General features: G+C 41.2%; 1 protein-coding gene across 1 annotated transcript in view; it reads right to left on the reverse strand.

Annotated features, from left to right (window-relative positions):
- Positions 1–25,638, reverse strand: part of LOC105540271 (A disintegrin and metalloproteinase with thrombospondin motifs 12) — a 234,964-nt gene that overhangs the window by 84,281 nt on the left and 125,045 nt on the right. Inside the window, exons 12-15 of the mRNA XM_011980815.1 lie at positions 23,690–23,823; positions 15,619–15,739; positions 7,198–7,442; positions 5,661–5,799 (exon numbers count right to left, since the gene is read on the reverse strand). Of these exons, the coding sequence (XP_011836205.1) occupies positions 5,661–5,799; positions 7,198–7,442; positions 15,619–15,739; positions 23,690–23,823 (639 nt within the window). The remainder of the gene's footprint in view (positions 1–5,660; positions 5,800–7,197; positions 7,443–15,618; positions 15,740–23,689; positions 23,824–25,638) is intronic.

The following is a 25,638-nucleotide window of genomic DNA, read 5'->3' on the forward strand; positions in this document are numbered from 1 at the left end:
TGGGCTTTTAAAGGTCCCTCCCTTCAATTTCATAGCAAAACCTGGTTTGACCATGAAAATAAAATGCAATACCTTTTCTCCATAGCCTCTATCTTTGGTCATCATTTCCCTCAGGGTCTGGAGGACCTTAATGCAGAGCTTCTCCTCATTTTCTTCTAGCAGCTGTTTTGTATGCTTTATTAACCTGAATGGGGGGAAAGCCATGGATTACGTCCTTGAAGCTAACTTTAAATTAAAAACACTTCACAAGCAATTTATTTTAACTAGTCCGTTAATGAACAAATATTTATTAAGAGCTCTCAGGTTAAACATACTTCAGGGCATTCCTAGAACTGAGAACAGCCAGTTAGCGACTGTGTCTCAATAGCGACACCTGCTGGTAAGTCACAGCAAACAGGCTCACTGAGCAGGAGTCAGCCACATACAATGGAGAGATTATATGGACAGAAGAACCGAGACAGAGGTCCACTCAGACCTGCTCGTATATAAAGCGTGGCTATTTATCCACTGAGAATTGCCGGTAAAATGGGTCAAATATGCCAACACTGTAAAAAAAGAAACAACTCATGAGGACGATGGTTGAGGCCAATACACACAGTTCCCTTATGCACAAGCTTGTCCTTAGAGGGGTCCAGAAAAGTAAGAAACTCATAGGCAGAGTCCAGCCCCAAGCTAAACAAACAACTAATCTCAAGGTAAAAAATTTTTTTTTTTTTTTTTTTGAGACAGGTTCTTATTCTGTTGCCCAGGCTGGAGTGCAGTGGCAGGATCTCGGCTCACTGCAGCCTCAACCTCCTGGGCTCAAGTAATCCTTGTGCCTCAGCCCCCAGAGTAGCTGGGACTACAGCGACGTACCACCACCACACCTGGCTACATTTTGTAATTTTTGTAGAGACAGAGTTTCACCATGTTGTCCAGGCTGATCTCGAAATCCTGGGCACAAGTGATTTCCTGCTTCACAAAGTGTAATATTTCTGCTTAATATGAGTTCTACTCAATGTAAATAAGCCAATGCAAACAAAGTTTAAAAGACACGGCAAAGACTAGAACAGAGACTTGCAACATTTTTGGTTCATATTGTCCTTCAGGTTTCAGTCATTTTTCATGCAGCCTCTATGCAAAATAAGACATTTAACAGTTACATTCATTAAATAATTCAGTCCTAACTTATTAAAGATTTATGGTCCAACAACTTAGTAGCCATCTGAAAAAATAATACATATAAACTGAGAAACAGGCAGGGCATGGTGGCTCACGCCTGTAATCCCAGCACTTTGGGAGGCCGAAGCGGGCGGATCACCTGAGGTAGGGAGTTCGAGACCTGCCTGACCAACATGGAGAAATCCTGTCTCTACTAAAAATACAAAATTAGCCAGGTGTGGTGGCGCATGCCTGTAATCCTGGCTACTCGGGAGGCTGAGGCAAGAGAGTATCACTTGAACCTGGGAGGTGGAGGTGGCGGTGAGCCAAGATCTAGCCATTGCACTCCAGCCTGGGCAACAAGAATGAAACTCTATCTCAAATAAACAAACAAACAAACAAAAAAAAACCAAAAAAAAAAAAAGAAAAAGAAAAAGAAAAAAATACTATTTTTGTTTCATTTTAAACTAACTTACGTTGATGAGATGTGTGAATCTATTGGATATTGTACAATTTTTCAAATCTTGGAATGAGACTAGATGCCATATTTCCGGTTTCACGTTGATTTTCAGGTGGTAATTGATTTTTTAATCAAAGCAACCACTGAAAAACCAGTTTCACAAACACAGAATGTCATTGAAAAGAATGTAGTATGACTTAACCTTGAACTACCTCGAGCTAATAGTAGACACATGATGTCCAAGAAATGTTAACTCTTACTGTGTTTCCCTTTAACATTTCATTGTTTCCCTGGAAAATTTAAAATATTCCATGGCACCCTATAAGTTCACAGATTTACCCCTATAATATGCACAGACAGTATGACCTAGGAATTTTACTTTTAGGTATACATATTAAAGAAGCCCAAATATTGAGGTAATAAGGGAATAATAATAAGGTATTCATTACAGAATTGCAGAAATATTTGTAGCTGCAAAATAGTAGAATGTATAAATAAGTCATGATATATTCATGCAATAGAATAGTACACAACCCTTAAAATAAATGTATGAGAGATGGGCACAGTGGCTCATCCCTGTAATTCCAGCACTTTGGGAGGCCAAGGCAGGCGGATCACTTGGGGTCAGGAGTTTGAGACCAGCCTGGCCAACATGGTGAAACCCCGTCTCTACTAAAAACACAATAATTAGCTGGATGTGATGGTGCATGCCTGTAATCTCAGTTACTTGGGAGGCTGAGGCAAGAGATCGCTTGAACCCAGAGGTAGAAGTTTCATTGAGCCAAGATCTTGCCATTCCACTCCAGCCTGGGCAACAGAACAAAAAAGTACTAGAGTTACTTTAATCAATGTGGATTTATCTCAAAAGCATAATGTTGAGGGGAAAAAAGACAAAGCATGGTATAGTGCATATGATACTATTTGCAGAAAGCTTAAATGCCTGAGAAACAATCCTATATAATGTGTATGGCTACACATATGTATAGTAAAAGTATTTAACCATATACATAGAATAATAAACACTAGTTTCATGACCCTAGTGAACTTTGGGGAAAAAGTGAAGGAAGTGGAGGTGGAATGCGCTTCTTGATTGTAGTTGTGGGATTTTTTTTTTTTTTGTCTATAATAGTAAAGATTGAAACAAACAACAAAATGGTAAGAGCAATAAAGCTGAGTGGTTAGTACAAAGGAATTTGTTACTACATTCTCTATTTTGCTAGCATGTTTGAAATGTTTCTCAGTAAAACTAAAATAACACAATAATTTAAAATTAAAATGATTGCTACCACCTATTTGTAACCCATTTAGTATGGAAATCAATTTGGCAATAAGTTAATATTATCTGGTAATTTGGTGTAAGTCAATTATCAGAATATTTATATTCTTTAAACCTAGAAATTTCACATAGAAATTAAAACTCAGGAGACCATTTTTTTTACACAGGTCCCCAAATGCTCATCAGAAGAACAGCAATAAGGAATTGGTTAAGGAAATTTTGCTTTATCTTTTCAGCAAATTAAATGCATCTTTAAAATTGATAGCTATGAAGATTGTATAACACCTGAAAAAGTATCCCTATTGTGATAAGCAAAAATACATGTGTGTCATGTACATAAATGCATCTGTATGCATACAACTAATGCATCTGTATGCATACAACTTATACATCTATGATTAGAAAAAAATGCATTGAAAGGAAAGAAAAGTAGCAAAAGTGCATGTGTTAGGGTGGTGACAATTTTTCATGTTTCAGTCATGTGTTTAACTTACTTTTAAAGTTAAGCTTAAAGTTTTAGCTTAGATAAAATAAAAATCCACCACTGAATGATTCAGTGTTTCAGGCAACATTCCAATGTTATATTAGCAATGTGTGTCCTGTGTGAATAATAGCATTTCATCCTCTCTGTTTGAGAATATTACAGTAGATATGCTGTCTTTCTTCTTTGCCAGAGTTAAGATTCGCCCTCACTCAAACAAACAGTGAGGCTGAAGTTCAGGTGAGTATGTGAGCATTGTGATCTTTCCCATTAAGGCTTAGTAATCAGAGTGACATTTACCTAGGTAGGTGGAGGTGCTGCTGAAGGCTTAGGCTGTAACAAAACCAAATGTCTGATTTACATCTGGTAAGAGTGTCCAATTTTCTAGCTGACTTCAGATGTCTTTTTAAGATCACTGCACACGTCAGCCACTTATCTCTTGATTCCTGGTGTTCTGAAATATTGTCTGTGTGATGCAAAGGGTCCATTCTATCTTGAAATAGAAGAGGGTGGAGGATGTTCTCTTGTTTCTTTTGGGAGTCCCTACCATCAGCACTGGCTGTTTCATTCCATGGTGTCCTGGGACAAATGACTTAGAGCTTAAACTTGTACGTCATAGAAAGATGAGAACAAAGGGGATGACAAATCGACAAAGTATTTATATCTATAGTCACAATGACTTCATTTTCCTCCCATTGCTCCTCAGGGGAAGTTTTTTTCACCTACTTATTTTCTACTTAAATTGCCTTTGCCTAACTCTAGGCCCAGCCCCCAACCCTGGGCAGTGGTGGGCAGTACGTTTGGAAATGCTAGAGGCAGCGGTAGGAATGGCAGGACTGACTCTCCTATCAACACCGCTCATGGCTGCTAACACTGACTGCACCTTTGACCTTGATAGATTTCCAGAGGGTTAGTTAGCATTGTTAAAATATCACACAATTTAGAATGAACGTTTTATTTTTATGAATTCTAAAAGCTAACCTTGGCTTTCTGTGCTGAAATGGGGAAAGAAAGAAGCTGATAATATAAAAATTGTTTATAAGGTTGATGGTGCACAACTCTCAGGGGTGGGAAAGCCAGTGAGCAGGTGCTGGCATGTGAGAGGGAAGCCTGTAGGGGAGTAGGCCATGGTCTTCTGGTCCATTCACTGCTTCACTTTTCTTCCCTTTTGCTACATCACCAATTCTGGCACATCACTCTATAGCTGCCCTAGTCTTGCAGGTTGCAGTTATACGCTAGAGGCAAGAAGTTTCAGAACAGACTTAGACGTGACCCAAAGGAGAAAGAGAGGTAGAGGCTTTTGCATATGGTGATATTACTAAAGCCCCCTAAATGAGTGATATAGCCCCATGTATTCAACAGGCCCTGACCCCTGACTTCATAGGGTTTGGGAAAGTTCATCCAGCACTGCAGCAGAGAGATCCCATGCTCCTCAAATGTCCATGTACTCCTCCATAATTGCTAGCCTCCCTTTGCAGTTAGATGGTACCCATGTGACTAACACCAACCAATGAGATGTGAGTGGAAGTGACTTGCAGCACTTCCAGGCCAAGGCTGTCAAAAGAGCCAGGGTGCCTCTCCCAGCTTTCTTTCCTTACGGGGCAAGCTGGAAGCCATGTGTTTTGTATGCCTTATGTAGGAAATGAAGTAGAGTCTTCTAACCTGCTTCAGGCATACAATGGGTTAAAAAATCAACCTTCATTGTGTTGAATTACTAAGATTTCAATGTTTTTGTTCTTGTGGCAGAACTTATCTCATCCTGACTAATACATGGCAGCAAGTGAACCTCTCCAGTGCTTGATTTTGTGAGAGTAAGCTGCTGCCCTGCTTTATGTGTAAAGCAGGCAGTCTACTCATCACATGTTTAAAACAGGAGATGGAGAAGGAGCACTGGGTTAGGAATCAGAAGAGCTGGTTGTAGTTTGAATTTGACCAAGATTTATGGTACACATTTGAGGAGTTGTTCCACTTTTGTGGTGCTCAGGTTCTCATCCAGAGCAGTGGTTGTTAATGCTTTTTGTTCGACATGTAACGAACCCTTCAAACAAAGGTTTTACGGAAAACTTTTATCAAAGTTTTTATCAGCTCTATAAAAGGCCAGTATATAGAGCTGGTAAAAGAGAAAAACTGCCTCTCTTCAAACCATGACCCTGCAGGCTCACTGTCCACAGAGGCCCCTGGCCATCTCAGTGGAGCCCTGCAGATCCGTGGGCAGACAGCACAAAGCAAATCACTGGTGTAATTGCCTCTATGACCTGCTCTGAGGCTGGCATGGTTTCATAGTGACAGCGGCTGTTTCTCACCTGTCCCGCAGGTCACACTGCACTCTGTCCAGCGGCCGTACTGCCAGAAGTACATCTGCTGCTCAACATCATTGTCGAGGCCATCTTTCTGGATTGTGTACTCATACTTGATGCCAGGGTTAGTCACCTGGAATAGAAGCTAAAAGGCAAGAGAGGGGTCATGTCAAACTGTCATGACTTTATACTGTAAGCCAGTCATGTAAAAACACCACACGATGTCAGTCACCTAAAATTAGTAATGGGAGCATGCATTGGAACAAATGACATTAAATAGATCTATACCTATGTCTGTGTCTAAGTTCATAACTATATGTCCACCTCTACCTCTGTAGCTATATATTCTCCATCCAATTATTTCTTGGCTGGATTCCCGTGGGAATTTCAGTTCACATAAATGGGGAGATCAAATCATATGGGGAGTACTTTGTGGAAATGGCGAGGAGTGTCCTTTCCAACAATAGGCTGATAGGTTACTTTGTGTTCTTACGTACTTACCAGCTTTGTGAATATAGGTAAGTGCCATAGTTTGCCCATATACAAAGTGGGGATAATAAATAGTGTCTATTTGTAGGATTGTTCTGAGGGTTAAATGAGTAAACACATGTAAAGTGGTTAGAACAGTGCCTCAGTGAATGTCAACTTGTATGATGTTTGTTATTGTTGTCTTATGATGGCTTTCCCTACCTCTCAGGCTATTCAGTACCTTTAACAAATAGTAGTTCTGAGCTGACAATGGTCATGGGCTTTAGCTCAGCGATGCTGCTCTTGGGATCTTCCCCTTACTTCCGTCTCCTGCAGGCAGTCTACTCATCACATGTTTAAAATGGATTCACCTTAACCATAGAGGCAGTGGGTTGGTTGCTCCCTGGGGAAGCAAAGTCTCCTGACACTCACGGATCACAGCTGCCATGCTTGACCTTCAGCTTCTGTGAGTGCTCTGATCTCTGGCTCGAAAAGGATGTCTCTCTAACTTTAGACTGTGGCTGGATCTAACTCCTTGGTCATCTGTCATCCTCAATCTGCTTTGCTGCTATTGGTATATCCATTCCACTCCTTGTCTACAGTTCTGTGCCCAGTATGAAAGACAAATTTCTTGTACCTTTGAAGAGCACATATTGTATTCTAACTCCTCCTTCCAGCAAGAATTTCACAAAGCCAAATGCTTTGCTTCAGGACAACACAGAGTAACATGTCAGTTTATCCTCACTGCTGGAAAGCTACTTGGAAACCCGTGCCACAATGACAATAGACTTGAGGAAAAATCACCCTCAATAAGTCAGCCCAGAAGCTGAACTCAAACTTCCCAGTGAGTGGTTTTAGAGCACCTTGCATTTTGCATTTTGTTTTGGGGGTTTCAGCAATATCTAGGCAATAAAGTATTAACAGCACAAACTAATATCTCATTCCCCTCCCTGCTCCTTGCTAAAAGAGGTTTTAAAGATTCTTACTTGATGTCACCTAGCAAATACCTAGGGGGAAAAATGAGAAGTATTCTAACCAGTACACATGTCAGCAGTTTCCCTCCTTTCTGCATTACCTGGATCCATACAGACTCATTGGTGGGACCTGTGGCCATCAGCTTTTCCAGATCTCCTTTCCTGTCATACTGAAAGACGGTCCCTGCCAGCTTATAGTTCCCGTTCCACTGGATAATAAACCCTCCATTCAGGTAATATTTTTCAGGGTCTTCACTCCTGATGGCCAGGAAATTTCCAGCTCCCTCAATTTCCATTACTCTTATGTCCCTTGCTCCTTTCGGAATGAGCCCAATGTCAACATAACCTAAGGAGAGAAGACACAATCATGAAAGAGGCACGCCAGCTTCTCAACTGAATGCAAACTGTTTCTGACCCATTGTTCATCCTCTTTCCAGCCTCCCCATCATTTAGTGCCCTTGCTGGATAGCCACTGGGATTGGCAGAAGCACTAATTATGGGGGATTTTCGAGAACTTGGACAGGACCAGAATTCTCAGGAGTTTTGTGACTCAATATGTGCCTGGTTTTGTAAGGAGGGGTGAAATAAGTGCAGATTGGACTCTGAAGCTTTTGTGGTTGATCTAGCAGTTATTTTTCTGTAATTTTATGTTGATAGTTCAAAACCCTAAAGCTCCTTGCTAGCTTCCTGCTAGTATTTCTGCTTCCCCCTTTGTGGCTATTAAATTAGACTTCCTAAACATTGCGTTGGATATATACTTTACCTCACCCCCCCTTTGCCAGCAGGTTAAAGACAGACTCTTAGAAGTAATGTAATCCTAGCTTCCATTCATTAAGAAAATCCTAGAGGGAATCTCAGATTGTTTGTCACCTGGCTATCTTTAATACAGCCTGTTATGAGGAACTCAACTCTGAGTACAGCCTTTTATACTGTTGGACAATTCTATTCATTAGAAAGTTTTCTTTCTCATTTTTTCTTTTATATATTGCTGAAATAGCAATTTATAATTTATTCTCATGTGTTCTAATTCAGCCTTCCGAAAAAGCGTCATATGTTGACATTTACTTAAAGACAACAATCAACTCTAGCCACAGTCTTATTCTTGTTTAATGGTCATTATGGTAACAGGCATACTGGTGATAAAAGGAATGAATGCTTAGCAGTTGCCAGTGTTTGCCAGGTTCTATGCTAAACATTTTATGCATTCACCTTATTTATGCTTCTTGAGAACCAATACCTCATAAAATGGAAAGAACATGGACTTGGAGGTTGGCATGGTGAAAGGAGTTCTGGGGCAATGGGAGTTGAAAGACTTGGATTCTAGTCTCTGCATTTCTGCAAATCCGCTCTATGACTTTCATTGATTCATCTAACTTTTTGAATCTCATTGCACAGAAGGGGACTGAATGATGACATCTGCGGTCCCTCTCAGCTCTAATAGTCAGTGATTTTCCTCTTTTGTAAGCTAACTATTCTTTGTTCTTTCAGCTTTTTTAAAAAAATATATAAAATACAGTTTTAAGACGCTGAAGATCTTGGTCATTTTTCCACTGGATATGCACTAGGTTATTTGGTCTGATGAGCAAGCCCTTCCTCTTTGTCACCTGAAAGTGCCTCAATTTCTTCATGTTCCTCTGGCATTAAAGAAGTATGGGATCCTGGGGGTCAAACCCTGGACTGTCCAGCAAGAATAATTTGCTCTGAAACTGGATACAGATCACAACCTCAGCCTCATTTTTCAAATTGACAGCTCTCATCCAGAGGAACCAAAATGTGGTTTGCGTAGTATTTAATTAAGTTCCATTTGGCTCCCAAAGACTTGTCTGGAACAGCTGATTAAAACCACTAATGTATAACCACCTTGGGGAAGATATTGATCACATGTAATCGAGGCTAATGTTTTTTAAAAATAAATGCCCTTCGAGTGTTGCTATCTGCAGTCATATTCTTACTTAGGATGTTGCATGCCTTTTCATAGCAGAGCTCATGCAGGTAAATCAACTGGTATGAAATACTGTGTCTACCACCTTGCTCCTTGCTTTTAAAAAATGAAAACCGAAATAGAAAAAAACAATAAACAACAGAGTTTGCTTTTTATTCTTCCACTTAAGAGAGAAAATCCAAAATTAGAAATATTTATTATGGGCAGATTGAAAGACGCATACTTAATTTACTGCTTCTGAATACCTTGTAGATAAAAGAAGGACCAGTAAGAATAGCTCCAAAGTACAAGTGACCCATCAGCAACATAGGGATTAGGGCACCAAGTCCCTATGCAAGTAAAAAAATTTGTGTCTAAGTTTTCACTATCCCCAAACTTAACTACTTGACCAGAAGCTCTACCAATAGCATAAACAGTCCACTACTACATATTTTTTGTGTTATATGCATTATATATTGTATTCTTATGCTAAAGTAAGCTAGAGAAAATAAAATGTTAAGAAATTCATAATGAAAATGTATTTGCTACTCATTAAGTGGAAGTGGACCATCATAAAGACCTTCATCCTTGTTGTCTTCATGTTGAGTAGGCTGAGGAGGAAAACGAAGAGGAGGGATTGATTTTTCTCTCAGGTAGAAAAGGTGGAGGAAGTGGAGATGGAGGAAGAGAGGCAGACACACTCAGTAAAACTTTGCAGAAATTCATTGTAATTTCTGTCTGACATTTTGCTTTTTCATTACTCTAAAAGTGTTCTATAAGGTACCAATCCTTCTTCTACCATTTGCTTTAGTTTCAGTGTCTGCATCATAGAAAAGTCTATGTCATAAAATAAATCAAAAGCAGTCTTGAGTAAACAGAACCCTTCTGCTAGACTGTCCAATGTCTGTTTGTTTTCTGGCACTGTTTCTTCTCCATCCTCTTTCTGGGACAGTCCTCTGGTCCTGGTTCGGAAGCACTCTCTTCATCAATTTGTCTTCTGTTAATTCCCCTGGTGTGGTGTCTAGCAACTCTTGAGTTTCTCCAAAATCCATATCTTGAAACCTTTCACCCCCACCTTTTTCACATATTCACAATCTCTTTCATGATTTCCTTGATTGTCTCTGTTATAAGTCCTGTGAAGTCATCCACAACATTGGGACACAGTTTTCTCCAGCAGAAATTTACTCTTGGGCTTCATGGCTTTCACGGCGTTTTCTCAGACAACAGCATCTTCAATGTTGCAATCCTTCCAGACTTTCATGACGTTTCTATCAGAGTTCTCTTCCACAATGTTGACACTCCTTTCCAGAGTATTGGGTGTAATGAGCCTAGAAGATCCTTATGACCCTCTGATCTAGAGGCTGAATTAGAGACACTGTGTTTCAGGGCAAGTAGGCCACTTTGATGCCTTTGGTGCTTAACTCATAGAGTTTTGGGTAGCCAGAGGCATTGTTCAATATCAAAAGAACTTCAAAAGGCAATTCCTTACTGGCAAGGTACTTCCTGACTTCATGGACAAAGCATCAATGCATCAAATTCAGAAGAAGCATTCTCATTGTCCAGGCCTTCTCCTTGTACAACCAAAAGACTGGCAGCTTGTGTTTATCTTTTCCCTTCAAGGCTGTTAGGTTAGCACCTTAATAAATCATAAACCTGACGGCATTTGCACAAAACAATAGAGGTGGCCTATTCCTTCCTGCCTTAAATCTGGTATTCGTTTATCTTCTTTACTAGTAAATATCCTTTTTAGCACGTTTGCCCCACAATAGGGCCACTTTCATCCACATTAAAAATCTGTTTAGGCAGATTTTTTTCTCTTCAAGGACTTTCTTAATGGCAGCTGGAGACTCATCTGATGTCTCTTGCAGAAGCTGCTTCTTCTGTTATCTTGACATTTTTAAAACCAAACCTCTTTCAAAAATTATCAAATCATACTTTGCAGCTATTAAATTATCCAGCTTTACATCCCTCTCCTTCCTTTTGCTTTAAGTTGTCATATAATGACTTTGCTTTGTATTTATTTATTTATTTATTGAGATGGAGTCTCACTCTGGCACCAGGTTGGAGTGCAGTGGTGAGATCTTGGCTCACTGCAACTTCTGCCTCCTGGGTTCAAGCGATTCTCCTGCCTCAGCCTCCCGAGTAGCTGGGACTACAGGTGCGTGCCACCACGCCCAGCTAATTTTTGTATTTTCAGTAGAGGTGGGGTTTCACCATGTTGGCCAGGATTGTCTCGATCTCTTGACTTCATGATCTGTCCGCCTCGGCCTCCCAAAGTGTTGGGATTACAGGCATAAGCCACCACACCCAGACAATGACTTTGCTTTATGTTGAATCATATCAGAGTCTACAGGTGTGGTATGCCTTTCCTATAGCAGTCCTGCACTGATGTGAAAGCTGCATGAAAGATAAAAAGTTTCACAAAAAGTGCAAGGTTTTTGTACGTGCTGGCATAGCTGTAGTGATGGCTTTACAAATTTCCTTTTCTTTTTTTATAATGGTCCTTACACTAGATTCATTTATCTTGAAGTAGCAGACAGCTATATCTGCAGACCTCAATCTATGGTACATACCAAGCAATTCAGCTTTCTCCTGTAATGTCATGACTTTTCTCTGCTTCTTGGGAACATTTCCAGCATCACTTAGTGGCACTTTGTATAAATCCCATGGTGTTATTCAAGGTTTATGGCATTGTGCTAAACACAATGAAAAATATTCAAGAATTGCAGGAGATCACTTTTTACTGTGATATGCAATTTAATGGACAGATGATCTCCTCACATGGAAATGATGAGCATCACACAGCATTTTAAGCAGGTATTTGCAACACTTGAGCTCACCACAATAGCAACAGGAGGTGGCTATAAAATTATTATGGTAGTATAGTATTACTACAGTCACTTTTATGCAGTTATGATTTAATACTGCATCTTTGGTTTGATCACATTTCTCTCAATTGCAAATGGTGCCATGTATGGTCTGTAAGTGTTTGTGTTCATAAGTTTTAGTAGATTTTAACTTTTTCTAATAGATTTGTGTATATTTTATGGTAGTAAATGATAAAAGAGACTAATATCTACATATATCTTACACATTCATGATATACCTTTTTCTTAATTTTTCTGATATATCTAGGCTACACAGTTCATCTGTGAGTTTCCTCACACTGTCACAAATCTCCAAAACATTTTTCAATATAGTTATTGAAAAACATCCTTATACTAACTGGACTTATTCGGTTCGACCCCATGTTATTCAAGGGTCAGCTGTATTAAGAATGATGAGTATATTTGTTCAGCAAATCAATTTTCTTGCATCTTCCCCAGTGCAAGCATTAGCTACTTGTACCAGTATTAGGGGAAGAGGAGAAACATAATTCCGACCTCAAATAAGAAGTCTCTGGGTCCAAGGAGACCACCTGGAGAAACAATTCCATCACTATCCCAGTCTTGAGCATCTTGAGCTAAAAGAATACTCAGGATGCCTGTAATCCCAGTACTTTGGGAGGCCGACGTGGTTGGATCATGAGGTCAGGAGTTTGAGACCAGCCTGGTCAACATGGTGAAACTCTATTTCTACTAAAAAAAATACAAAAATTAGCCAGGCGTGATGTCATGCACCTGTAATCCCAGCTACCAGGGAGGCTGAGGCAGGAGAATGACGTGAACCCAGGAGGCAGAGATTGCAGTGAGCCTAGATCGTGCCACTGCACTCCAGCCTGGGCGACAGAGCAAGACTCCATCTCAAAACAAAACAAAACAAAACAAAACAAAACAGGATGTTTGAGGATGGGGCAAAAGATAGGCCCCCATTTCTGAGATTGTGATAAGAGACATCATGCATTATTGACACTAACACACATCTTATCCAACAGTTTTTGTGGTCCACAAAAACGGACTTTACTCACTGGCATATTTGGTCTGCAGTCTTTGACATTTCTAATAAAAATGTGCTCATAAAGAGGTTATACCATTAACCCTGGGCAGTTTATCTACAGTGGCCAACTTGTCTTTTTAAAGATTTATGCTGTCCATTTGAGACAATGCTCATTGCAGGCCAATATCTCATGATGATTTATGCGTGAAGGCTCCCGGGAAAGGCTGGTCCATGTCTGATCCCAGGCTTGAGAGCACTGACACGTAGGTATCTGGTTCAGAAACAAACCAGTGTTTGACAGGCTCACAAACCACAGAGTGAGGAAGAAATATATAAAAATAACAGTACCTGGTAGATATTTTGAGAAGTTAAAATGCCTTGCCTTAGATTTAGACTCTTAGTTTCAGTTATCTCAAAAGAGGGTTGTGAGAGAATTGGAATCTTGTAACACACTGCGAGCAACCATAACCCTCTTGTTAGAAACTGGTGGAAAGGAATTGAAGAAAAGGGACATGGGAGAAAGAGAACTGAAAACACGGAGGCACAGGGAGATGTCAAATGCTCAGTGGTGGGCATGTGGCCAGAGGTATTGAGATCTTGCAGGCAGGCAGGGGTAGGGATGAGAGGGGAGCAGAAGACATTTATAATCCCTTTTTCTCATTCCCAAGAGACCAGGGTAGAGGAAAGAACCCAGAATTAGAGTCGGATTTCCTAAAGGATTAAAAGGTTAAGTGGCAGAGACCTGGGGACAACAACTCTGGTTTTCAATGGAGTTATCATAATATTAGAAGAATAGCACTTCAGAGGCCAAGATAGGAACTCATAAAGAAAATTAAATAAAACAAGTCAGCCGGTCGTGGTGGCTCACGCCTGTAATCCCAGCACTTTGGGAAGCCAAGGTGGGTGGATCATGAGGTCAAGAGATCAAGATCTTTCTGGCCAACATGGTGAAACCCCATCTCTACTGAAAATACAAAAATTATCTGGGTGTGGTGGCGCACGCCTGTAGTCCCAGCTACTCAGGAGGCTGAGGCAGGAGAATCACTTGAACCCGGCATGCAGAGGTTGCAGTGAGCTGCGATTGCAGCACTGCACTCCAGCCTGGCGACAGGGCAAGACTCTGTCTCAAAAAAACAAAAACAGAAACAAAAACAAACAAATAACAACACAAAAAAACAGGTTAAATGTAGACATACGATTTTAAGTGTAACTTTTTATAAGTAAGTAAAGTCACTATAAATAATGGAAAATATTTACAAAACACCTTTGTAAAGCTTGTAAAAACACTGGCTATCATAGAGTGCTTAATTATAGGCCTAAGACACACGGGTTATCATTCACATTCCAAATAAGTAATCCAGAGAATATTTTTCATCCATAATAAAGCTAACAATCAAAGCTTTACAATCTTCCAGTGGTAATTCTCATGGGCACAACAAGCATTAAGTCTCACAATTTAACCTTATTGTGAGATGTAATCCAATAGTCAAAGATGAAAAAGAGGGATGGAAATTAAATTTAGACTGTTGGCTGTTATGATTACTAGGGAACAACAGGTCATGTAATTAACTGAAGGACACACTTGATCCTCTCAGGATCCTACTCAATAACTTCATCCTGGGTAGGAAGAATGTTTAGAAGAGAGATGCTGTTTTTCTAGAATCCAGGAAAACAGGGCTTTACCATCTCTGATAGTGGCTATCACTTTCTGTGCTGAGCATCACTGCTGTGTAGCAGACGCTGCCCGTCTCCCCTCAGGCCCTACTACAATAATGCATGATGGATTCCCTACTCCCAGCCTCTCCACGTAATCCAGAGAATTAACAGTCTGATCTCCCTAGAGTAACCTCAACCCATGACTGGTGGAAAGTGGTGTATATTATCTCAATTCCTTCACCCCTCAGGTGGGGAAAACTCAGGGGAGCAAGATCTGCTGTGGCTCCCATATGATGGTTCACCCTTTCTTAGCTGCCTTCCTTGGGAACTGACTCTGCATTGGGGTCCGCCATTGAAGGTGGACTCTTCATGCCCTGAGGACTATCCATAGCCCAAAGCTGCACAGAGAAGAAACTCCACAAAAAGTGACTATGGGAAAAGAATAGTAAAGTATGGATCAGAAGGGGATGCTACGTGGAGGAGCTGTCTGGAAAGCCATAACGCACCAGTGGGTGGGACTCTCTCCCAGGGAGAAATTGGGAATAAAAGAGATTTGATACAACCTTGCCTTGCTTCTCTTTTGACTTTGAATTGAAGGTGCACCCCAATTCTTCTGCCTGTAAACCCATTGCTGGCTTCTGTCCTCACTACAGAATCTGTCCTTGTGTCTGCAGCCTTCCCAGCCAGCTTCTGATCTCTTCTCTCCCCTTGTTCTTGGTCTGTTCCAATGCCATTGGCTTTAATGCTGGATCCTCTTGTGATGCCCATTCCCAAAGAGGATCCTCTCCCAGGGATCACGCTCTTACACCTGTTCCTGTGCACAACCACAAGGCCATTTCAGATCTCTATCTCACTGTGATGTATCTTGTGTTTTGTCAGCAATCAACCTCTTTCCTAAAACTGCCAAGGAACCCTTACTCCTTTATGGTAAAGGCTACATTCCATTTTGAGTGCTTTGAATGTCACAGACTGTTTAAAAAAAAATAAAAACAAAAACTAGGAATCAATCAACCATTGATCTTGCCCCCCGACCTTTGGTCTCCTGCCACTTTATTTATTTGTTTTTTACCAGATCCTTCCTTCTGCTTAAACATCTTTCTCACGGTCTGGCAGGAAGAGCCATCTCCCAGGCACACACCGCAGCGATCCTCTGTGGCATTGGAATCGATCTCATAGTCACAGCCAACCATCTGTGGGGAAGAGAGGTGGAGGATGAATACCCAGGCAGGGGATGCCACTCTTGCCTGGATCTGTAACTTCTCCTTTCCCCTTTGGTGCTTCATAAGACTGGACAGGAGGTACCAGGGTACAAGGACAAATGTTTGTTCCTGGTGGCAGCAAGAGGAATATCCAAGCATCCACCAATGGTAAAGGCACTACTTGCTCAGAGGGGAGGCAGGCACACATTGAGTGAGGTCTCTAATTTCCTGAGTCAGAGACAGAACTGAACAAAATCTATGAAAATGTTCCAAAAGTCTAACTATAAAAACGTCTTGGAGTTGAAGCTAGTAGAGCAGCAAGTCTCTTTCAGATATGTTCTCATTCCTGGAAAAAGAGAGCCACGAAGCTTGGGGTGTTCTGTGGAAGTGGATACCAAAGAATCATGACACTTAGATTGAAAGTCATGAACCATATCTGACCTTCACCTGGACGTTTCTGTGACTTGCTTTCTTCCATGATCACAAGGGAAAGCTATACCATATTCCTTTAGTCATAATTTTCTTTCTTGTTTGGGAACAATTGTGTCCAGATAGTTTCATTTCCTTTTTGATCTTTAAAGGTCATTTTCTTTCTAACTTGAAAGCCACCTCAAATCTACTCAAAGGAAGAAGGGTTTGAATCTTTTTTAAGAGAGAGATGGAATCTTGCTATTTTGCTCAAGCCAGAGTGCAGTAGCTATTCACAGTCAACAGCCTTGAACTCCTGGCCTCCCACCTCAGCCTTCTGAGTAGCTAGGACTATAGGTACCACACCAGGCTTATTTTGAGTCTTTAAATACACCCTCTACCATCTAAACAGAGAATGAATGCCCACTAACAGAAAATAGCTTCATTCTTTAGGTTAATTGTCTTTAATTTCCTTTAGGTCCAAAGACTGTGCTACTTCACCCAGTTGGGGGAAAAAAATAAAGTGCTAAGAGATTTAAAAAAATTAATTATGCTAATAACAATGGGAAAAAAAGCAATGTGCGAAACAGGTGCCTTCAGTGACTATGAATAAAATGCCAACCCTTCACAAGCAATATGTTTGCATCAAGCTTGAGAACCCTCTAATAAGCTGACATTTACAACCATATTCCCAGTGGCCTTCATTCCTTCACTGATTTGGAATGATTGCTAGGGAGATTGACTCTGAGGAATATTAATTTTAAAGTATTTTCTTTAATCTCTATCAACAGGGAAATAGATATAAAAATGTGAAGAATAAAGGAAAGAAAGTCAGAAAAGCAAATATCTGAAGCTCAAGTCTTTCCTCTTGAATGGGTAGTTATATTTCTAAACTAATATTTGCCTGCATAACTAAGACAACAGGGTTGGGGGAAGGAGACACACCCATGTCCCCAACATTCTGTCCCACAGCATATTAAATGGGTTCTTGCAGAGACTCACCCAATTTAGTTTTCCTGTGAGCTGCATGCAGTACAGTAAAAATTGAATTAAGTATACAACAGAAGATCTAGGAAGACATGAACCAGTCTTCCTTGTTGCATATAAAACATAAGGGGCTGGGCCAGGCGCGGTGGCTCAAGGCTGTAATCCCAGCACTTTGGGAGGCCGACACGGGCGGATCACGAGGTCAGGAGATCGAGACCATCCTGGCTAACACGGTGAAGCCCCGTCTCTACTAAAAAATACAAAAAGCTAGCTGGGCGAGGTGGTGGGCGCCTGTAGTCCCAGCTACTCGGGAGACTGAGGCAGGAGAGTGGCGTGAACTGGGGAGGCGGAGCTTGCAGTGAGCTGAGATCCGGCCACTGCACTCCAGCCCGGGCGACAGAGCGAGACTCCGTCTCAAAAAACAAAACAAAACAAAACAAAACAAAACAAAAAACCATAAGGGGCTCTCAGAGGAAAAGAAACAAACCTCAACCTCAGTCTTCTTCATAACACGCTCTGGCAACACAGAAAGCCCACAACAGTATGGTCTTTCTGCTTTCAGCAGAATCAGAGGTGGCTCTGCTGCTGCTACCTAATGTGGGAAATGACTTCAGCATGGCCCTTTGCTGATGTGACTCTGAATGTGCCAGGCAGTCACCCCAACAGGTAGTGTGTTTGTGAAAAAAATCACTTTCGTTTCCCATCTTATCAGTTACAGTGGTGGCGCGAATAGTGATGGTGGTGGTGGTAATGATGTTGAAGGTGGTGAAAATAGTGATGATGTTGTAGTGGTAGTGGTGATGGATAATAATGGTGGGGGGCAGGATGGCGGTAGTGATGGTGGTGGTGGTGGTGGTGGTGGTGATAGTGATGGTGGTGCGGGGTAATGGTGGCAGTGGTGATAGTGGCGATGTGGTAGTAGTGGTGGTGATTTGATGGTGGTGGTGGTGATAGGGGTGATGGTAGTGGTGATGGTGGTGGGGGTGATGGTGATAGTGGTGATGTGGTAGTGGTGGTAGTGATTTGATGGTAATAATGGTGGTGGTGGTGATGTGGTAGTGGTGGTGGTGATTTAATGGTAATGGTGGTGGTGGTGGTGGTGGTGATGTGGTAATGGTGGTGGTGATTTAATGGTAATGATGGTGGTGGTGGTGGTGGTGATGGGGTAATGGTGGTGGTGATTTAATGGTAATGATGGTGGTGGTGGTGGTGATGATGTGGTAATGGTGGTGGTGATTTAATGGTAATGATGGTGGTGGTGGTGATGTGATGGTGGTAGTGATTTGATGATGGTGTTGGTGGTGATGTGGTAATGGTGGTGATTTGATGGTGGTAGTGGTAGTGGTGGTGATGTGACAGTGGAGGTAGTGATTTGATGGTAATAGTGGTGGTGGTGATGTGGTAGTGATGGTGATGATTTGATGGTGGTGGTGGTGATGTGGTAATGGTGGTGGTGATTTGATGGTGGCAGTGGTAGTGGTGGCGATGGTGATTTGATGGTGGTGATGTGGTAGTGGTAATGATGATTTGCCAGTGGTGGTGGTGGTGATGTGGTAGTGGTAATGATGATTTGATGGTAGTGGTGGTGGTGATGCAGTAGGGTAGTGGTGATTTGATGATGGTGGTGGTGATTTGATGGTGGTAGTAGTAGTGGTGGTGATGTGGTATTGGTAATGATGATTTGATGATGGTGGTGGTGGTGATGTGGTAATGGTGGTGGTGATTTGATAGTGGTAGTGGTAGTGGTAGTGGTGGTGATGGTGACTTGATGGTGGTGATAGTAGCGGCGGTGATGTGGTAGTGGTAATGATGATTTGATGATGGTGGTGGTGGTTATGTGGTAGTGGTAATGATGATTTGATGGTGCTGGTGGTGATGTGGTAGTGGTAACGATGATTTGATGATGGTGGTGGTGGTTATGTGGTAGTGGTAATGATGATTTGATGGTGCTGGTGGTGATGTGGTAGTGGTAATGATGATTTGATGGTAGTGGTGCTGGTTGAGATGATGGTGATGGTGGTGGTGATGGTGGCACATGATGTGGTAGTGGTGATGATTTGATGATGGTGATGGTGATGTGGTAATGGTGATGGTGGTTTGATTTGATGGTGGTGATCGTAGCGGTGGTGGTGATTTGATGGTGGTGGTGGTGATGTGGTAATGGTGGTAGTGACGATGTGGTGGTGGTTATGGTGGGATGATGGTGGTAGTGATGGTGGAGTGATGATTTGGTGGTGGTGGAGATAGTGTTAGTAGTGGGGATGTGGTAGTGGTAGTGGTAGTGGTAATTTGATGGTAGTGGTAGTGGTGGTGGTGATGACATGGTGGTGGTGATGGTTGGGTGATAGTGACTGATGGTGGCAGTGGTGGTGATGTGGTAGTGGTGTTGACTTGATGGTGGCAGTGATTTGATGATAGTGATGGTGGTGATGTGGTAATGGTGCTGATTTGATGGTGGTGGTGATAGTAGTGGTGATGTGGTAGTGGTGGTCGTGATTTGATGATGGTGGTAGTGGTGGTGGGGATGATGTAGTGGTGGTGATGGTTGGGTGATAGTGGCTGGTGGTGGCAGTGGCGGTGATGTGGTAGTGGTGTTGATTTGATGGTGTTAGTGATTCGATGATAGTGGTGGTGGTGATTGGTAATGGTGCTGATTTGATGGTGGTGGTGATAGTAGTGGTGATGTGGTAGTGGTGGTGATTTGATGATGGTGGTTGTGGTGGTGGTGATGATGTGGTGGTGGTGATGGTTGGGTGATAATGGCTGATGGTGGTGGTGGTGATGTAGTGGTGGTAGTGATGTGATGATGGTGGTGATGTGGTAATGGTGCTGATTTGATGTTAGTGGTGACAGTAGTGGTGATGTGGTAGTAGTGGTGGTGGTGATTTGATGATGGTGGTTGTGGTGGTGATGTGGTGATTTGATGGTGGTGGTGATGATGGTTGTGGTGGTGGTGGTGATGTGGTAGTGGTGGTGGTGGTGGTGGTGGTGAAGTGGTGGTGATGGTGGGGTGATGGTGGTAGTGGTGGTGGTGATGGTGGACTGATGATGGTGGTGGTGGTGGTGGTGGTGGAGGTAGTGGTAGTGGTGGTTATGTGGTAGTGGTGGTGGTGGTGATGTGGTGATATGATGGTGGTGGTAGTGGTGGTGGTGGTGATGTAGTAGTGATGGTTGGGTGATAATGGTGGTGGCAATATGGTGTGGTGATGGCAGCAGTGGTGGTGGTGGTGGTGGTGATAGTGGGGTGATGGTGATGATGGTGGTGGTGGTGGTGGTAGTGGTGGTGGTATAGCGAGTAATTAACTATGAGAGGAGAGTTGAGAAGGACTCAAGAATGACTTACTGATTTCTGGCCTAGATATCAGTAAACATAGATGGTTTTAGTATCATTCCAAAAAGAAGTACTATAGAAGAACAGGTTGGGGTAAGAATTAGGTATAATTTTAATTTAGAAATGTTAAGATTGAAGTAACTGTTGGGCTTTTAAGGGTCAGGAGATAGGACCTGGTATTCTGAATGGAGATCTGGCTCAGAGCAATTGATTTAGGGATGTTTAGTGTATCACTGAGATGGCCAAAATGGCCCTGGAGATGAAAGAAGGTTCAAATCAGTTTTTGAGAGAAATCAGTGAGGAAGCTAACTCAGGACAGTGGGAAGACTGTCAAATAAGGATAAAAGCTTAGGTGGATTGAAAACATTGACTTTGTAAGGACACACATGTATAATGTTGAATTTTTATTTTAGGGAGTGCATAGTAGGCTAACGGTAAGATCAAAAAAGGGGTGTGATGGGGTTGATCCAGAACCTTATCCAGAACTGGGGTAAGAGATTGGGGGAAGGCTAAGAGAAAGTTAGGGAGCAGCTGATGGATAGACCAGAACATCTGGTCTATTTTAGAAGGAAATTCAGCCAATGTTATGCTGACTGTGTGAAGAGGGAGGAGTCCAGGAGCTGAAGTCAAGCAACTGGTTACCAGGAGAAAGAGGGGAGAGAGCTGGAAGGTTACGAGCCGGCCTCAGAGAGTGGGTATGAGAGTGAGAGCTCAGAGCTGGAAGTGGGTGGAGGTGAGTAGGGCATTTGCTCATTTTTAAAAGCTTATTCTGTTATCCTGGTAATTTAAAATGGAAGGTGTCCTGAAAAGTCAAAGTTTAAATCTGTATCTTTGATAAACAAGCTTACTAAAGAAAAACTAAGGGGAAGGGCACAGATAGTTACCTCCCAGAACAAATTCAGTTCTGATCAGGGCTTGATAATTTCCTTGACAATATAATCTGCAACTCTAACATACCAAAATAGTGGCAAATAGTGTAATTTCAAAATAGACATGAATATAAGCAACCAAATTTTCATATTCACAAAGAATGTAGATTAGACAAACACTGCATTGTTTTCCTGAAAGCGTATGTTTTTTATGTCAATACATGCTCAATCCCCTTTGAAAAAACTAGTAAATGAATATGGAGGGTAACAATAAAACCAGCAAATAAGGGGCCTGGAACTACCTACAACCTGGATCCTTGAAGATAAAGTATTTAGGCTATTAAGTATATTTGATTTGACACCATTTTTTTCAGCTTAAAAACTCAAATCAGTGTGGTATAGACAGAAAGCGGGCAAGTATAGCTTCTAAAAGGTCTTAACTGGCACCCAGAAAGAGGGAGGCAGGCTGATAAAATCTAGCTTATTCTATGGGGTTCATTTGATTGGCCTCAAGAAAGACATCCAACTTGTAATGGTTCTCAATCCTGGCTACTTATTAGAATCGCCTGGAGAGCTTTTAGAAATTACTGATGTCTGGGCTCTATTTCAAACCTGTTAATTCAGGATCTCTGGGATGTGGGGTCTGGGCACTGATGTTTTAAAATCTCCCCAGGTGATTATTATATGCAGCTAGGGCTAAGGACTTTAGTCACTGAGGAGTAAATGTGATGCTGAAATTATCTTTTAGATCTAAATAACTTTGCATTTATAGAAATAGCATCTTTAGCCTGTGATGGAAAACAGGTGCCTTGAACAAAATAAATGAAAAAGGAACTGTATAGAGAAATACGAACCTTCTCAGAGTGCTGAATATTTAGGGGCAAGAGCTTGTCACAGGGAATAATTTTGTCCAGTGGAAAAAAATATTATAAATATTTTTAAAAAACAAATAAAATTTGTTGAGTTTACAGATCTATTTTCTAAGAGTTTATCTTACACCAGGGCCTCTGTTAAGAGCTCAACATATATTACCTGTGAAAGTTGTCAGAATCAAAATGGAGCAACTAATGTTAAGAAAAAACCCTGATAAATATGGCCAGGAAAGGCTAGGAAGAATTAGTTCTCACCCTTGTATGCCTGATGATGAAAAAGGCTCTGCAAAAACCAAAACCTTGCGCAAGGGCTATTACAACCTTACACAAAAAATACTTTTGCAATGACATCTGCCCAGCAACTTCCTGAGCAACCTCGGATTGGTGTCACCCTTGTTATTGATCTCTGCAGGAAATTATAATTATTTAAAAACAATTTTGCAATTCTCTTCAACTTTTTTTCCTTTAAAAATTTTCATTTTCTTTTAAAAACCCCTCTCTTCCTTTACCTTCCTAAATATGCACATAGTTAACTGTGGCATACATATTCCCATTGCAATGCACTATTCCCAAATAAGCTTTATTTTGTTTTAGAGAGCCTCTCTCTGTCTGTTATTTAGGTTAACAGACCTTATTTAATCTTTTGACAACCCCAACTAGGCAGATACATAAAAAATTCCAGTTCTATGACAGAAAATTGAGTCTTAGAAAGATGTATAGGACCATACAACTAGTAAATGATGGTACTGAGCTCATATTCTAAAACCCCAGTGCTAAACCATTATGATTTACTAACTGATCAAAACATCTTCCTTTAACCGAATAAAAACACTTTCTCTCTAAACTGAGATTTATGCCTGGGGGTTGGATCACAAGTCCTGCTCCTCAGTTCCTTGCAAAATAAAATGCAAGCAACAAGAAGGAATTCTTTAATGGTTACACACTTAAAAGCACCAACACATCAGGTCTAAATAATTTATATCAACTTGATTAATGAAGTGAGTGTGGAAAAATTACATAGAAATCAGAAACCTGTTTTGTAACCACTGTCATGCCATCTCTCTGAGAAGCTCATGTTGATAGTCAATGGAGAGCTAAATGTGAAAATGCATTATGGAAAGTACCATAGAAGCTATTACTAATTTCAGTTTTTCTCAAATTTAATGCCACTGAAATAATCTGGGCTGGGCTTTCCTGACAATTCTTCTTTTTCATGCTCAATGTTTAAAATAATATCATAGTGCACATCAACCAATCAAGAAATGAAGATGATGGCAGAAGGAAAAAAACATTCAATCCAAAACTGTGACTTTGATCAACACTGAGAAGTCTTGTCTTTTCATTTCATGAACTATATATAAAAAACAGATGAGGTGTAAATGCCGTGAAAGCACAAACTTAGAACATCTAACTTCCCAAATTAGTAAAAGTCATGATTTTATAAAGTTGTAGATTAATGAAACATACCCAATACCTTACATATGCCATTAATACAGACATTTCTGCTGTTGCCGCCTTCAAAGCAAGGGGTACCATCAATGACAGCATCCAGCATTTTCTCAGAAAACTGGCCATCTATGGGTCGGCAGTAGAGCTCACAAGGATGTGCTGAAGGGAAAAAAGAAGGCAAATCCTTCAAAGTTAGCTTTTAGCTCAGCATCCTCCCCAGGATTCCTCTGTACTTATAACCCCCAAGTGTCATTTACTCTGACGATCCTATCTTTTTACCTGCTTGAGACACATCCTGAAATGTGCCTCGAGACACATTTCACACATCCAGGTGCTGAATCCAAGGATTATTTTTCCTTTTTGAAAACAAGTTTTATAATGAATTAAAATAAAAGATTGCTTTAAAACACTCTATTCTTTGCTGTAAACGATGACTCCTTTCTATTCAACATTGAATTGTGCTGATAAAATAAGGCACTGAGCAACTGGGGTTAGCTTAGAAAATAAGTTATTGCAACCAGCCATGAAGGACTCCAGGCAAGCGGGATGCCTGCTTGTTTCTTGCAGCAAAGTAAGTAGACCTCCAGGGGACAGGCATCCCCTCCCATAGGGCCAGCTCATTACTACCACAACCTCCATCACCACCAGCATAAACCTGCCCCAACAAATGTCCTCCTCCAGTCTAAGAGGTGCTTAGATTGACAACCATGTGGAAACATTTTTTTGTTGTTGTTCAAACTGAAGCCGACCTGCTTCTCATAGTGCTCCATCCCATCAGCTTGGGTCCTACACTGATTTCATTCCAAGGTTCAGTTTTCTACTCCATTGTGAATGAAGAGAGGGTGATCTACAGCACAGGAATATTTACTTAATAAAATACATACCCACATGTATGTACACAGAATAACCAGAAAGATAGATCACATTTAAATCAGAGATTGCCTTAAACATTTTAATAGTGAATACACGTATATGATAAGAAGAATTCAAATAATTTTCTTATGAATGTAATGAATGCTTTTCTTTAAGTGAAAGACACAACAATCTCTTCTTTGGCAGGGATTTTGGGGTCTCTTCTGGATGTGTTTATTATGGGCAGGGCTGTTAGTTGCTTCTCTGTGTGATCAGCGGAGGGCTCAATAGTACCAGCCGTAAGGCTATTCGTCATGGGCCCACCTCACTGGGCTGGGCACCAAATGCCAAGACCGGGTGCACAGTGAGAGCTGTGTCTGCTTGAGGGTGCAGTGATCCACGTGGCCAGGAAATGAAAGTGCAAAATTCACACACATGTAACCGTGAGCAAAAGCTCCAAATGCTGAAACACTGAACAAACTTGAGACTGAGGCCAAAAACATCTATTCAGAGCTTAAAAGAGATAAGTGAACTAGCTCAGAAGCAGAAAATTAGATATCACATGTTCTCACTTTTAAGTGAGAGCTAAACACCGGACATACATAGACATAAAGATGGAGATAGACTCTGGGGACTCCAAAAGCAAGGAGGGTGGAAGGAGGGTGAGGGTTTCAAAGTTACATATTGCGTACAGTGTTCAATATTTGGGTGCTAGGTACACTAGAACCCCAACCCCTACCATTATGCATGTAATACCCAGGTAACAAACAAGCACATGTGCTCCCTGAATCCAAAAACAAACAAACAAACAAACAACAAAGCTTAAAAGAGAAAGATAGGGCACATGTATACATATGTAACAAACCTGCACGTTGTGCACATGTACCCTAGAACTTAAAGTATAAGAATTTTAAAAAATTGAAAAAAAGAAAGATGAAAGCCAATATGTAAATAAAGAAAACCAATTGATTTCACATAAGGTGCAGTGGATAAGTTGTCTGACAAGATAAAGTCAAAATGAGTTGAAGAGATAATTGGATAAAGAGCCAGTGGAAAAGTGTCGAGACTCTGGGACAAAGCATGACTTGGGATTATTGTGCAGCTCCATTTCTGGCAGCATGG

Source organism: Mandrillus leucophaeus, unplaced genomic scaffold (assembly GCF_000951045.1).
Source record: "Mandrillus leucophaeus isolate KB7577 unplaced genomic scaffold, Mleu.le_1.0 Scaffold218, whole genome shotgun sequence".
Classification (NCBI taxonomy): Eukaryota; Metazoa; Chordata; class Mammalia; order Primates; family Cercopithecidae; genus Mandrillus; species Mandrillus leucophaeus.